This window comes from Aquila chrysaetos, chromosome 5 (genome assembly GCF_900496995.4).
Source record: "Aquila chrysaetos chrysaetos chromosome 5, bAquChr1.4, whole genome shotgun sequence".
In the NCBI taxonomy this organism is placed as follows: Eukaryota; Metazoa; Chordata; class Aves; order Accipitriformes; family Accipitridae; genus Aquila; species Aquila chrysaetos.
Window position 1 is genome coordinate 33,755,124 of NC_044008.1, and position 14,844 is coordinate 33,769,967.

The 14,844-nt window shown below is 42.7% G+C and overlaps 1 protein-coding gene across 1 annotated transcript in view; it reads right to left on the minus strand.

Annotated features, from left to right (window-relative positions):
- Nucleotides 1-10,144: 10,144 nt before the first annotated feature.
- The window catches only part of NELL2 (neural EGFL like 2), a 155,662-nt gene continuing 150,962 nt past the window's right edge, over nt 10,145-14,844 (minus strand). Inside the window, exons 19-20 of the mRNA XM_030015236.2 lie at nt 13,720-13,944; nt 10,145-10,960 (exon numbers count right to left, since the gene is read on the minus strand). Coding sequence (XP_029871096.1) covers nt 10,910-10,960; nt 13,720-13,944 — 276 coding nt within the window. The 3' untranslated portion in view covers nt 10,145-10,909. The remainder of the gene's footprint in view (nt 10,961-13,719; nt 13,945-14,844) is intronic.

Sequence of the window (14,844 nt, forward strand, 5' to 3'; positions counted from 1 at the left end):
AGAATCATCTCCCTTCTTGGCCACTTGTGCTGCCTGTGTGAGTTCATGCCCTCTGCGGGGTTCACTGGCTTTAATTCTTCCATGTCAATGTAAATCCCTTGTGATCAGAAAGGGAGGACCTGGTTCCTTACCTATCTGTTAGCACCTAAACATAGGAGAGACTCCACCATAATACAGGCCACTATGATGCCACTGTTTCTGCTTATCTGCACTAATCTAATGCTTCTAAATGGTTTATTATTTATGGAGACAATTTTAGGTCTAGTGTAAAATATGTTGTTCCTTTTGAAAAATCAAACCACAGTATATTAAGCATGAATTGTATGGAATTTTTTATATTGTTAGCTCTTGATGCATATGAGGAAATGCACTTTGCATCAGTCCTTGCAGCCCTTAGCCTCAATTTTTTATTAATGCTTCCCTTGTGATTCTGTATTTGTTTCTAGTGTAGACGGGGAATAAAATGGGAGCTCTCCAGTGATTAATATGACATTTTTGAGTTTTCATGGATGTTAACAAAAGACTGTGCGGTCCAGTGAATAAAAGCTACTTAGTAAGTTAAAAATGATGCTAAGATTATATCCCAAGCAGATAATTTTTTTAAATTAAAAATCATTCATTAAATGCTTGTTATTTTCCTGTAAGACAATATTTCCAAAAAGATTTAGCAGTCCATAAATGCAATGGGCAAGTTCATGATCAGCTGTCATGCTGTTATTTGATTAGCTCTAAATCTGCGTGGGTTGTGAGTGCTGACAACCTGTTGTCACTGGGCCCCTGCTCTGTAGCATTCAGTTTTCTGTCTCCTAAGAGGCACACACATTTGAAAGCCCCCACTGCAGGGCCTGGGGGGGCACGTTGATGGTGGGTCCTTCCTCTCGCCCACCCCATGCCTTGCGGTAACTGGACATCCAGGAATGCAAGTGTCCTGGGCAAAAAGGAGACCAAGCTAAAGACAGCATGGCTAGGCTCAAGGCTACGGCACTCAGCGAGGAGGATAGATGGGGTTTTTTTAAGCGGATTAAAAAAGAAGCATAGGGAAAAGGTAGGAATGGGACCAGAAGGGTGCAGGGGGTCATGGCTGGGCACTTGCTTCCTGGGCGAGTGAAGAAGAAAGCAGAGAAGGGTCTTACACTCCAGGCTCCTCCATCCCAGAAGAGCACCGAGATTTGCGACTGCAGCGTAGCTCAGCTGAGTACGGTTTTTATTTAGGCAAGTAATTCTAGCTTGTCCCAAGGAGCCCTTGAAATCAAGCATTCACCTGATTCATGACTGCTCTCGGAAAATTTACAGTGTTGAAGCAGACATTTAAGTAAAAAAAAATTCTCCAGTTCTATTCATTTCTTCAGGCTAAACATTTTCTGATATACACCTTGCAAATTCAGGCCATGATAAATGGCGGTCTTCAAAGACAGGCTTTGGTTTGACATATTATGTTATCGTCCCATGTCAAAAACATTGCCAGTTCTAACAATACACATTATCCGGTGAGCTTCTATACCTATTTTCATTAAATAAATTGAAAAAATTTTTGTTGCTTTAATGGGGTACATATGTAAAACTATAGTATAGGCCAAGTATGAAAGAAATACAGATTTGAGGAACTGCTACTGTGGAGAACTAAAGGTGAAAGTGATTAAGGCAAAGAAATTGTATTCAGAGTTACAAAGCAGTTTTGTCCCAGCATAAATATAAATGAGGTTTCTGCTGCTTTAGAGTTTTGGGGTTTTTTTCTGGGTTTGAAGCTTTTATTCTGGCCATAAAGGAGGGAGGGAAATTATACGCAGTCACACAAATAGGGTCAAAAATTTGTTCCGTTTGAACTTTAACCTATGAACTAAATAGGATATGGATTAGCTCAGGCTGCAAATCTGAGCAGAGTTAGGAAATGTCAGCTATGTTAATAAGCAAGCAGACAATTATCAGGGAATCACCGCGAAAGTAATCTTCTTGCTAAGCCATTGAAGATAAGCCAACAGGTTGCATCTGTAATTGGGGGGACCAAGGCCCACAATTGGACAGACTGGACCCCTCTTTTCACAACCATGGTGTTTCAGTCACATGTCTGCAAGTCTTTCTTGTTCTTTGTGTCTGTAATTTTTTGCATCGCTGCCCCTAATTGTGCACCCTTTGAAAAGCTGCCCTGTATCAAATGGATCCTTTCCTTTGCAACACTTCAAGGGACACAGCCAGCGCCTTCCTGATGTTACCAACACAACTCGGAAAACAGAGTAGCTTTAAAACCGATTTGACTTTTTTTCTTCTTGCCTCAGTCAAACAAAATAGACCAACAACTTTATTTGTAGTCGACATAATTTTCAGGTTTATATATATTTATAGACTCTTTGAACTTCATCCCTGCGGAGAAAGTGATGGAAGAGCACGTCTGCGCCGTGCCAGGTACGCTATGTAAGTGCTCCAACCCTACCAAAACCCATGGGTTAATAGCACTCTTTCATTTAGCATGCGCATAAATATTTCAGGGCACAGGTCCTAAGATGAGGGAAAAATCTGTTGAGACTTCCCTGGGCCTTGGATCCACTCCCTGATGTCTGTTTGGTGCCTCCTTGGCCGGAGGTCATCTTCCCTCAAGGCAGCGAGCTAACGGTTGGCAGCTTCTTTGCCAGCTCTCCTACTGCTGCGAGGTCTCCGTGACAGGAGGTTTCTTTCAAAACTAGGTGCATTTAACCCAAACCGGTACTAAGGGTATGGCTAGAGAGCCACAAGCAGGGACAGTACTACGGGTTGACCACCTCCTGAAGACCTTCAGCCGTAGGGCAGTAGCTGTCGTGTGCTGCTCCTAACCAGTCAGCTATACCACGGCAGAGGAGGTGACAGCAGCATCCCTAAACCGCTTCTCCATCACCAGCTCACCATGCGTTCGGTTTTTCAGTCCAGGATGCTTTTTCATCCTGAGGAAGTTTTTTAACAGCTGAGCGATATCTGCACTATTCAGCCGGTGCCGTCTCAGGATTTTTTGGTGTAGAGCAGTACAGCACTCAGGAAATACACTATAAATTCACATCTAAGCTTTCCTCTGATCTTGCTCTCACTAAAGCTGGGGAAAAATTTATTACCTAATTCACTTGAAACCATTCTGTATATTTATTTTTGTACATGAAAAGCATTTTGGTTGCAGTGAAATCTCTGCTTTTCTATATTGTTACAAATGTCCACGTGTCTTCAGTTTTGATTCACACCATGCAGGCGATGGCTGCAGTTGACCTTGTACTGATTGATCGTTCAGAAATCCAGGTTTACACTTACAAACTAGATTAATGCAAAACTGCTGGAACACAGCTGAGGAACACAATAAAACACAGAAACCGTTTCAAATACTAAATCCAGCACAAGTTTGCCCTCACTATTGTGTGTACTGGGCCAAATTCAGCTCTTTGTAGGATTTGCTTCTGCTGACCAGGTGTACACAAGGATATATTTCATATATGAAACTTAAATTCTAAGCTCAAGAAAGTCAAATGCAACAGCTGAGAAGCTTTATGTGCAAATGGATATTACCCACAAGAAGCAATTCAAACACATGAAGCATGCAAAAATCATTTGAAAGCCACACAAATGACGAAAACTTGCTATAAAAAGATCACTTAAATGGACTGTATAAATGTCTGAATATCTACAGCTTTGCTGGGAATTGATGAAGCATTTTAAATTTTGGTGTAAGGTGATTCAAGAATTTAGATCTGTGAGCGTGGGGGTGAAAACTGGCCTCCTGGGCTGCAGATTTTGGAAGCTGCTTCTGTTAAAAAAAAAAAAAGCCTGGATCCTTGATTTGCTTTAATCCTCATTCAGAAGAAAAACAAAGATAATTAGGCTTCCAGCGACCACTTTCTCAGTCTGGTTCAAGTCCCAGAGCAATAGGAAATAGAGATGAGTCTGAACTGTGAAAACTGGGATTAAAGTAAGAATTTGACTCCAAATTTATCCAAATTCAGTGATGTTAATTGTGCAGCTTCCTAGGAACATATCAAATGCACAGTGGGAATGTATATATTTTAGGTTTTGTAAATGGATGGTTAACACTGGCTGAAACCTCTAAAGCAAGACAGGTAATCTCTAGCCCAAGGAGTGATAAATTCCATGTAAGAAAGTTTGAAGACACGGCAGGATAAGATGATCTGTTACAAGAACCATCAGTGCTGTGCTGAGATAGGCCAGCACTGAAAGTCGTCTGCCAGGTGCTGATACTGGTGCCCGTAAAGGAGACGCAGGCAGGAGCAGCACATCATTTTCTGAATAAAACGCCAAGCAGAGGGTAATGTAGTAGCAAACCCCAGTATGTCGCCCTTTCCCCAGTCTATTTCCAGCCAGAGGAAGCTAAGCCAATAGCTTTGTGCTGAAGGAGTTAATTTGGTGTGACAGGGATGTTAAAAGCAAGCGCTCTTGCCGCTGAGGCTGGAGGGCAGGAGCTGCCCGGAGCAGGCAGGGACTGGTTTAGGTGCGATATGTGTTTCTGCTGAGTTGTGCTGGTTTCAGTGGGATCACAGGCTCTGTGGGTTGCATTTCTCCTTCCTTTGAAGGCAGCAGCAGCTGAGCAGCCTCTCAAGTTTGCCAACTGAGGAAAGAATTATTTCTTCCTCACCTGCTGTGTTCTTCACAGGAGCATCAGGGCCCATCAAACGTAATTATTACCCAGTGGAAATTTAAAATTGCAAAACAGACTAATTAAAAAAAGATCATTTAAGCAGTATCAATATTACCCCCTCACCTTGCCACCGGCAATGTCTGCAAGGCCAAATTTTCACACCATGTGCATTAGCTGGGCTTTGACATCCATTCGTCACCAGCCTGACCCGGCTGGGCAGGGGAAGAGGGGCTGCCCGGGCCAGGCCACGCAGGGACCACCTGCAAGGCGGCATCGGCAGGCATCTCCCCAAAAAAGTCCCGCAGAGGGAAAGCCGGCCGTGGGAGGGGGCTCGCTCTGGGTTGATGGGAGTGACTTCTGCAGAGCCACATGAGCACGAAACACCAAAGCGGTGAGGGGGCTGCGCTTTGAGGGGTGTTTGTGAGCAGTCATATTTTGTCCGCGGCCAGTGGGAATGAGGCGAACACAGGATTTTTGCCTTGGAAAGCAAATAAAGGGCCTGGCTTCTTGCCTCTTCCCAGGGGAAAAATATTTTTCAGACAATAAGAACTTTTTGTTCCGGACTTGAAGGCAGACCTCACCTTTCCTAGGCTGTGGGCTGCACATGTTGGGGTGATACGGGAGCTCCTGGGACATTCCCAGTCCTAGCCCTACATCCCTCTGCACTAACCACTCGACTTGCCAAATCCATGTACGGCAGCCAAAAGGGGAGGTTTTTGCCTTGCAAGGGGAACCATCTTGAGCTGGGTCATTCCGGCCACAGCTTATGGAGGACCCAATTACACATAGCTAATAAAAGAGCAGAACTGCACAAAGACACCTTTAGCTGGGGTGCCGCTCCCCCCACCCACCGGACCGGTGCCCGCAGCTTGCCTGCGGCAGGGTGCTCCAGCTGCGGTGCGGTGCCTGGCTTTGAAGTGGGCCAGTCCCAACCTTGGGAAAAAAACTGTTTGCATTGTGATGGTCCTAAGCATTTTTTTTTTTTTTGCCTTTTTTTTTTTTTTTACATTTTTACCAAAGGCATTAGGAAAATAAACAGGAAAGGGCTGTGGCCCGCTCAGTCGGATGAAATATTCAAAAGCAGCATCAGCTGAGGAGCTTCTTCTAAGAACTAAGGTAGCCATGCAAAAGGCTGTATCCTTCTTCTTGTTCAGATCAGCAGTCATTAAAAGAGGGACAGGACTGAGTTAGCATCGGTGGGATTGCTGGTTGTTTTTCTATTTTGTTCCCCTCTCCCCTCAATGAAATTGCCTTCCCTCCCTGCCACGAAATTGCACTTGAGTCAGTACTTTGTTTCTGCTGTTCTATTTAGACGGATGCTCTAGCTGTGGTGATGCAGTTCTAGTTATTTTGGTTTACAAATATGACTCAGTCCTAAAGTAAGCCCTTAAACAATGTTATTTTACGGTTCCAAGCAATACCGCTGATACATAAATGACATCCTGGGAGTTACCTTGGAAGTCCAAAATGGTAAAATGAGGTTACTGATGAAGACAGATTTTAAGATGAAGCATAGTTATTGAGTTTTGTTCTCTTATGGATGAAATATTATGTGATCAATAGATTATTAGGGTTTGTAGTAGTTGAAGTCTCATGTTATAGAAATAATCTATGAACAGAGTAGTAGAATATAGGGTTGCAAATCTCCTGTTATAGTAAACAATGCCTATTTGTCATTTTACAGACTGTTTAAACTCTGGCAATAAGAAAATAGTGATTAGTGCAGACCTAGATGAGTAATTGATTTTAACAATTGATTTTTTATTTTTATCATTTTGCATTAGCAGCATACTGACAAAAACAAAAAAGTGAAATACGCTGACATGCTAGTGGCTGTTCACATGGCTGATGGACAGCCAGGGCACAGAGATCTGAGAAACGGGGTTTACAACGTTGTCTTTTTCTTTTCAGGCCCTCTCTAAAACACTTCTTACTCAAAAATCCAATGGTACACTCTGTCTTTTCTCCCAGGACAGAGATTTGGCCACCATGCTAAAGCAACAAGAAGTTTTAAATTTTTAATTAGAAATTAAAATAGCAACAGAAGAGATTGCCAGGACTGTGACTTGGCGAATATGGCTGTGACTTGGGCAGAAGACGCAACTGCGGTGGGCTTTACCGGCGCACTGAAGACGAGATGCTTCTCCACGGGTCACCCACTCAGGAGATGCCAGAGCTGCTCTAGTCTTCTCACTCATATTACTCTGAAACATTTTCTTTATACAGTTGGCAAAAGCTATCTGGTGATTTTTTTAACTTAAATTATTAACTGGTTTGGGGACAAGTGAAACTGCATTTGCCTGTAAGTAAGTTTCACTATTAAAAAATAACTAGCTGAGCCCTACTTTAAAGCTCCTGCTATTTTTATCTGAGAAAGCGAGGGAGTCCCCGCCTGTTGAGAGGCCACGTGAGCCGAGCACCGTCACTGTGCCGCAGCGGGAGTCCCCTCCGCTTTCGGGGAGACCCACGAGTGCTGCCTGTCCCACGCAGCCTACCCCGCGGCTGAGCACTTCCCCACCGCGGGGACACGGGTGACCCGTTCGAGGTCACGGACTCACCGTGCCCACGGAGGAGACGATGCCACGCCATACACATCCCGCGTTTGAAGTCAGCGGGATCCGAGATCTGGGCTCCGTGGCTCACAGGGTTGCGCTTCTCCGAGGTGCCCCAGGGTGAATCTGCCGTAGCCCGACGCAGTTAATGGCAAGACCCTGTGCCGGCACTGAAGGAGGGCAGTTTTACAGCACTCCCTGCACAAATACCCACTTTTAGGCACCCTAGAAAAAAGCGGTGGCTAGTATTTCAGCTACGACTTAATGACCGTATTTCCCCAGTTGCGCCGATAAAGGTGGAGCGCTCACGGAAGGCAAAGGCGTCCTTAGCCGTAAGGAGGGCTGAGGCAGCCAGCCCCCTGTTCGTGCCCACGGTAAATCTGTGAGTACCACAAATGTGCAGCTGCGGAGTTAGCTCCCTTTTCAACCGTTTACAACACTGCTGCTTTTTGTCGACCTGTTTCACCATAGCATTGAAGTCAGCATTGTAACCGAAGACGTCTCCGCCTTTATATCTGTAGGTCTATTAACTTAGGGCAATTACTCTGCAGAGAGGTGACAATTCCTTTATGGAAGTTATTGAATTCTGGTACTGCAAACACTGCATCAATAATGAAAGGCCAGTAACAGAGCACAACGTACCTGCATCGTTCAGAAATATAATTTTTTTTTTTATGGACTATATCGTCTGACAGATAATTTAGGCCTGGAAATTAGACATCAATTTTTAATAATATTTAAATTTACTTTTCGAGGAAAATTAAAAACTTGAGCTACTAAATACTGGCTTGACTGAACAGGAGGGAGATGGGGAAGAGGGGGTGAAAGGGAATTAAAACAAGGGTCACCGAGATGCCTCATTGGACTTTGCTGACCTTTAGAACTCCCAACTGATTAGTAACCTTGAACATTGATAAATTAGATAATATTCACTCAACCCATTCTCATTTTTTATTTAGCAGGGACTTCCAGCTTTGCTCAGCAGTATGACTTCTGCTCTTTACATATGTGTAACACTGACTGTCTCTCCAAGGATTTGATTCAAGTTTTAGCTATTATTTTAAGTCTCAGTTCTTGGCCTCTTTCTTAGTGTGTTGCACTGTGCTTCACGAACCTACAATAGCAGAAAGATCCTACAACACTTAGCTCAGGGTAGGCAAAAAAAGGAAAGAGATGCTTGTTTTCCATCTATACGCCATTTTAGTTTCGATTAAAAGCTGGGATTAACCACCAGTATTACTCTGCATTTGAGAAAGGATTGAGAAAAAATTTGGAGATTATTTTCCTTCCAGTTCTCGTATTTGTTACAGCTCTAAATCCGATGTCAGTGGATGCACCGAAAGAGATAAAAAGCAGGGACACTTGCCTTACCTGTAACTTACCTATCCATGGACCCAAAGCAGGAATGCTTACAACTGTTCTGTGGATATCTGCCCTTCTCTCTACCAGCTCCACTGCGCTCCTTCAGCGCTTTCTACAGCCTCTGCCAGAGCCCAAGGATTCTGCCCTTGAAAAATGTTAACTTTTTTCAAAAAAAAGAAGTCTGGTCTTCATGTATTTCCTATGTCTATCTTACACCTTTTCTTGAATGAAATTGAAGTGCAATTCTTAAACGGTAGCACCTTCTGCTAAACCTTCTCTCAGAAATAGCCACGCAGCTGCCGCTGAAATCCACTGGAGATGTGCCTCTGCATCCGAGGGGAAAACATGACCTCCTGACAATAACTAGCAGGCAAGAAAACACTGTACAGAAAACAGTTTCTTTTTCAAGGAGCTGACACTCTTCTTTAAAAACTTTGCAGCTTGCCAGGAACGGGACAATCCAGTAAAACCCTTGAGTACCTGTTATTTATGGACTAGGTGAGGAAAAGGGTTTATTTGGTCTGAAAATCTTCATAGCTTTAATGGTCCAATGTAGACTGTCAGTTTGGGGCGGTTGCATATTTTTTTTCAGATTTTTAGTTTCTTGGTTTTGTTTGTATTATTTTCATTCAGTGGCCTGGCATCTCTTGTATTCCCTGCTCCATAAACATCCACTACTCAGCAGACACTAGGGCTCAAGGGAATACCTACCAGATACATGCAGTTGCACGGCATTCCTTTGATCTCCTGCTGTACATGAAACACTGTGAAGTAGCATCTGTTTGCAGGAAAATAATTCTGTTTGTAAAAAAAAATATACATGGACTTCCCTTGTAACTTTATAATACACAGGGGTAATATTAATGGAAGTTTTGCCTGTCCAGGTTGCATGACGATCTACTGAACAGGCAAGAGAGATGCTGAAGAGCAGCAAAGCGCTTTGAGAAGAACATGACTACTAAAGCAGTATTTAAAGGATGCTGTCATCTTGGGCAGTTTCCTCCTCTCCTGTTTTGCCTCCACTGTTCATGATGCATTCCTTACAAATTCAGCCTTTTCAGCCCGTAATTTGTAAGCACTGCTTTATTCTTTATTTCTCTTCCACAATAACATAGCTTTGGTCACGTAGCCTCTTTTATTTATTGTCCCAACAGTACAGTAGTGAAAACAGGGTTTGCATATTGCAGTGATCCCCACGCATTAAGATACTTTACACAAACAACAAAAACAGCTGTGGAGCTTATAGAAAGACAAACCAACCCAGGGCAGCTGGAGAGAGGAGGAATCTGGAGAAGATTCCCTGCAAATCTGAACAGATGCAAGTCACACACAAATGGTCTGTTCCCACTCTGGGTGACAGCATCCCGCTGGCACATGAATTTTCTGTTCTAGCCACTGTAATGACTCAGATGTATGAAGTTATTTATGTGTTCCCAGAAGAATAACAAAGATAAGACATAATAGGCATAAGGTTGAGCCGGGAAGACGCTCCCATACGTAGAGGAGCTAGACCAGCGATACTCTACCTGTATGGCCCAGCTGCCTAGGCATGCTGGCAAAGAAGGAACAGTAACAACACGCATGAAAATGACATCCCTGAAAAGGAAAGGCAGCACAAACAGAAATGTAAGGTAAGAGAAATATTTATTTAAATTTGCACAATAACGAGCTTATACTGAACAAATTCAATCAAGAAATAATAGTAAGTGCAGTAAAACAAGGAAATATTGATGACTTTTCCCATCAGAAAACATTAAGAAGCCATGCCTGTGCATCACGGTTTTTCTTTTTTGGTTTTTTTTTTTTTTTTTTTTTTAGTTTTTTTGTTTTTACAATAACTTCTATCTTTTTTTTTTTTTTCCAGCGCACATACTGTACATATCACATCTTAGCTGCTAGGTTCTTTATTCCTGAAGGCTTCATCCTTTTACTCAAACATCTGCTAAATTCTGCAGTGAGCAATCAAACACATTTGTGCAGATGCAACTGTGATTAGGTAAAAATCTCTGCATCTGGTCAAGTGTTGGACTCTCAAAGCTTCGGAAGACCCTGTAAGAGCTCCTAGTTGATTTTGGATCTTGACATCGTTATGTACAGCATTACAATGTGTCACTTTACACTAACCTAAATATTCTGCATAATGATGTCAGACAGACAAATAGCCAGAAGATTTGGGCCTAACCTCATACAAAGGTTTACACATCCAAGCTTATCTTGAGTCCCATAAATTTCACGCTGATTCAGGTAACGGAGTTCATCATATATCTGCACTTTAGATGGACAAAACCAATCTAATTTTAGTTTTAATTTTGTACAATTTTTGGTCTAAAGGTCTTTTTTGTGAAGGAAAATTCTTTAACCAGAAACTGCTTGTGAGAGATGGTTGTTGGTGTCACAGTTCCTGAAGGCACTGTGGGTCCACTGAGCAACAGACGTGGCCATTCTAAAGGAAGGAAAAAAGGAAAGAATTGAAACAATTAGCATTTTGTACAAACCAAGTCAATTTAACAAGCTCAGCCATTTGCAAACCCCCATCAGATTTGAACGTACAGATTTGTAAAATACAAGACATCGACAGGTTTTGATTGGATTCACGACATTGTCGTCATGTCCTTCCCTTGCCCAAGGGAACGGGCTATTATGATTCCTCTAATTGCTTGCTTTGCTGTGGTCTGTATCCCAGAGCTACAATAGTCAAACTGAAAGAAGCTGGGATCACTGGAAGAAATGCTCCCGACATAAAGGTATCAGGCGTCTGCTCAAGTATACAAAGCTCTTGAACAAGACAGGGAGCTTGGGAGTTTTATTTAGATCAGCCAGAAGGGACTCTGGGTTTTATTTAGCCCTGAATGCTTCAAGTTAATACAACCTGGCTGTAACACCAGCAAACATTAATCCATAAAGTTCTTCCTGATAGGCCAGACATTCTTCTGAGAATTTTAGCAATTAAGGGAACAGATTGGCTATGGACATCATTAAAGTACCGGAGAAATAATTTTCTGCACCTCTACTACTTCTTTTTTTAAGTCTGATTCTTACAATGCAAATAAAAGTGTGTATTATTTTTAAATTACTCCAAGTATGTTTAGTTAACTGAACGGCCAGGACTGAATAAAGACCATGGTCTGAATCATTCCAACATTTTCTTTCACTCCTTCTGTTACAGGAGGTTAGACAATCTTACTGCCCACCTTCTTTACTTGTGATTTGAAATGGTTTTGTGGTTAAGTCAGCTTTAGCTGATGCCCGGGTTTCTGAATTCTTAAAGGATTTGTGTAAACCTATTTTGCTATAGCTTGCTTAGAGAGGCTTAGACTGGAGCTTTGACCTTCCATGTGATGCTCTGCAGGAAAAGAGTGGGGTGACACAGGACGAATGAGATGATGGAGAACTACACAAACTGGGCACAGCCTGATTAACCTGATCTGGAGGGAGCGGGCTTCTTGCAGGCAGAACTACAATATTAAAATGCTGCCAATATGAGCAGATGATAGTGTATTTCAAAAAGAAAACTGCTCTGTAAAGAAAACTGAGTAAGATTTGGCTTGCTGAGGGACAAAGTGGTACATCTTCACTTTTATGCAGATTCACACCTGAGCTGTATTAAATCTATGGGTTTTGGCAGAGTATCTGTTTTAATCTTACATATGTTCACAATGCAGCAATGGATTTTATTAGCCTATGTAGGTGTTTACACTGAATAGAAATTAGTCAACGCTTAAGGTTCAGTCTTTGCTTAAGAGAAAAGGGCAGATGGGAGCAGCACACGGGTGGCCATCAGCAGAACTGACACATGGCTTCTGCATTGCCACTGATTTGCTACACAACAATGAGAACACGTTTCCCGTCACCAAATCGCAAAAGTGCTTTAGAGAAGAATCACACATAACTATTTGTCTTACAGATGGGGAAGCGGAGGCACAAAAACCTCAGCAACTTGCCCAAGCAAAAAGTAACTTCCAGCATTGGAATTGGGGTATGCCGCCAGCTACAGACCCCAGAAGTATGGGTTTCTGCACATAAGCCTGTTTCAACATCCTTTGGGCAGCAGCTGGCTTTCTAACCATCAGCCACTCTGTCAGGTCACATCATTTTGTTCTAACCACCAACCCATTCTGACGTCAAGACAAATGCCTACGCTTACTTGGCACGTACCGCTTCCCTCGTAAAAGGACTCTGCCTCGACAGCAGCAACCGCCGTTGCACACAGTATTGCGTCAGGCAAAGTGGAGGAAGAAGGTGGTGCTTGACAGCTTCTGCTACATGATCTGTTACTCCCCATCTCTCCCAGGAGGTGTTGAAGTTAGATTATTTATTATGAGCACTTTTTCAAAGTAGTTAATTGTACCATGTACTACGAGTTTGGCAAGTATCTTCCTTGGGAAGGACATAGGATAAAGACCAAAATCAACTGTGAATTTCAGTAATAATCAAAGATTTCTGGATGAATCCTGCTGTCTCTCTCCCTTTGGCTACTGCGGAAACACTCTGTCATTCTTCAGTACTGGATGATGGAAAATACAATTCACCTTACAGGCTTATTTTGAATGGGAAAACTTATTTTAACCTTCTTTTCTTTTGCATCTTTAAAAAAAGATGCCAGAATTCACATAAGCCCATAGCCACTAATTTTTCTCCTCAGACAATGAATTCCTTTGACTACAAAAACTATTAAATGTTCTAAACATTATGTTGATTCTACTATTCATTTTAAAGCAAGAAAGCTGTGTAACCATGTAACTAGTCCTTTAATTCTCAAAGCAATTATTATTCTCAAAAGCAATTCAATCAGTTCTGATAACGCTATAGTATCACACAGAACAAATTTCTTGTGTGAAGTCTAGTCTTACATACCTCTTTGTTATTGCATATGTTCTCAAGATAGCATGGAGCTATATAGTAAGAACTGTGATCAAACCTGAATTGAGCTATCCTGGTGGAAAAGCAAAGCCCACTACCGTGTCCGCAGCACACTGCGGCACGGGCTGTTGTCGTGCTTCTGACCTGCTAGCACATTAAACCACCCTTCTAGCACAAGCAAGAGTAAAGTTAACTAAGCTGAACACTTTTACTGTTATCTCCGCTGCTTTAAAACTAGCGCAGACACCAACTATCCACCGACCGGACTCAGTGCATTAACATTTATATACCACAGAACAAGCTGGGAGAGAAGCATCTCTGCTTAATTTTTATGCTCTTTACCTTGCACTGGCAGAGGGTGCACTCTGTGCCGTGCTTGATCCAAGAAGATCCAGTGAAGCGAACGACATTGGTTTCATCCAGACAGGTTTTAGTGATGTCATTGCGAATGGTGTCCGCTTGGCAGGGGTCAGTGACACAGCGCAGGCAGCACTCGTTCTCGGGGAGGACGCTGAATTCACAATCCACCTCCGGGCACGGCAAGGGCCAGCAGTCAACTTCACCTTGCTGTTTACAAATGGGACGAGAACAAGAGAAGATTGTTAGCTCTTCTTTTCTTTCATTATCTGTTCCTCTGACTCAGCAGTCTGTTTCTTAGCTGGCTAGTTGTATCCATCTGGTCCTATTCAGAAGTCAGTGCAGAGAACACTGATATTCACTCCCTGTGAGAGACACAGCAAGTTGGGTGCTTTTTTCTGCATGCTGTTCAGGAAGTGTATTAGAGTTAAATTATTTCAACACGCTCTGCATCAAGCTGCAGCTGAAAATTGGAATATGTGGAATATGGCTACGTCCTTGCGAAGTCCTACTTCTGCAAGTGACAGAAGCCGTAACAGGGCTCTACTGCAAAAAATGAAATCTCCAGTTTCACCTAGTTCTTACTTCTATTCGGACTGTCGGTTTGCCATAGAAAGCCCTCAAGTTCAGCTCTGGATGGGCTAGAGTTTATCTTGGCCACGGTTACAAATGCAGTGGCTGGACTAAGGGTGTCAAGCTACCAGCAGCCCAATGCAGCAAGGAACACCAGCGTGTTTTCAGTAAGAGGACCTCCACCCCCTTACCATCCATTTAGGATGTTACAATGAGAATACCTGAACTTCCAAACTTAATCACACTTTCTGCATGATGGGTTCAGTACAGTCATGGTATGAAAAGGTCAAAAGAGAGACTCGTGTCGGGCCAGAATATTCTTAGGGGAAGTTCCTGTATGCCTGTACACAAACCTAAAGATGTCTAATTATTCACATCAGTTACTAGAAGCTGGGGTCAGCTTCCCTTCAACTCTGGACAAGGGCCAAAGTTTCAGATCTATTGGTCAAAGAAAAGACTTCACAGAAGTCATTAATCCATATTTCTTTTGGAGCGGGTCCATCTCTGACCTCCAACTTATTCAGCATATTTGAGCAC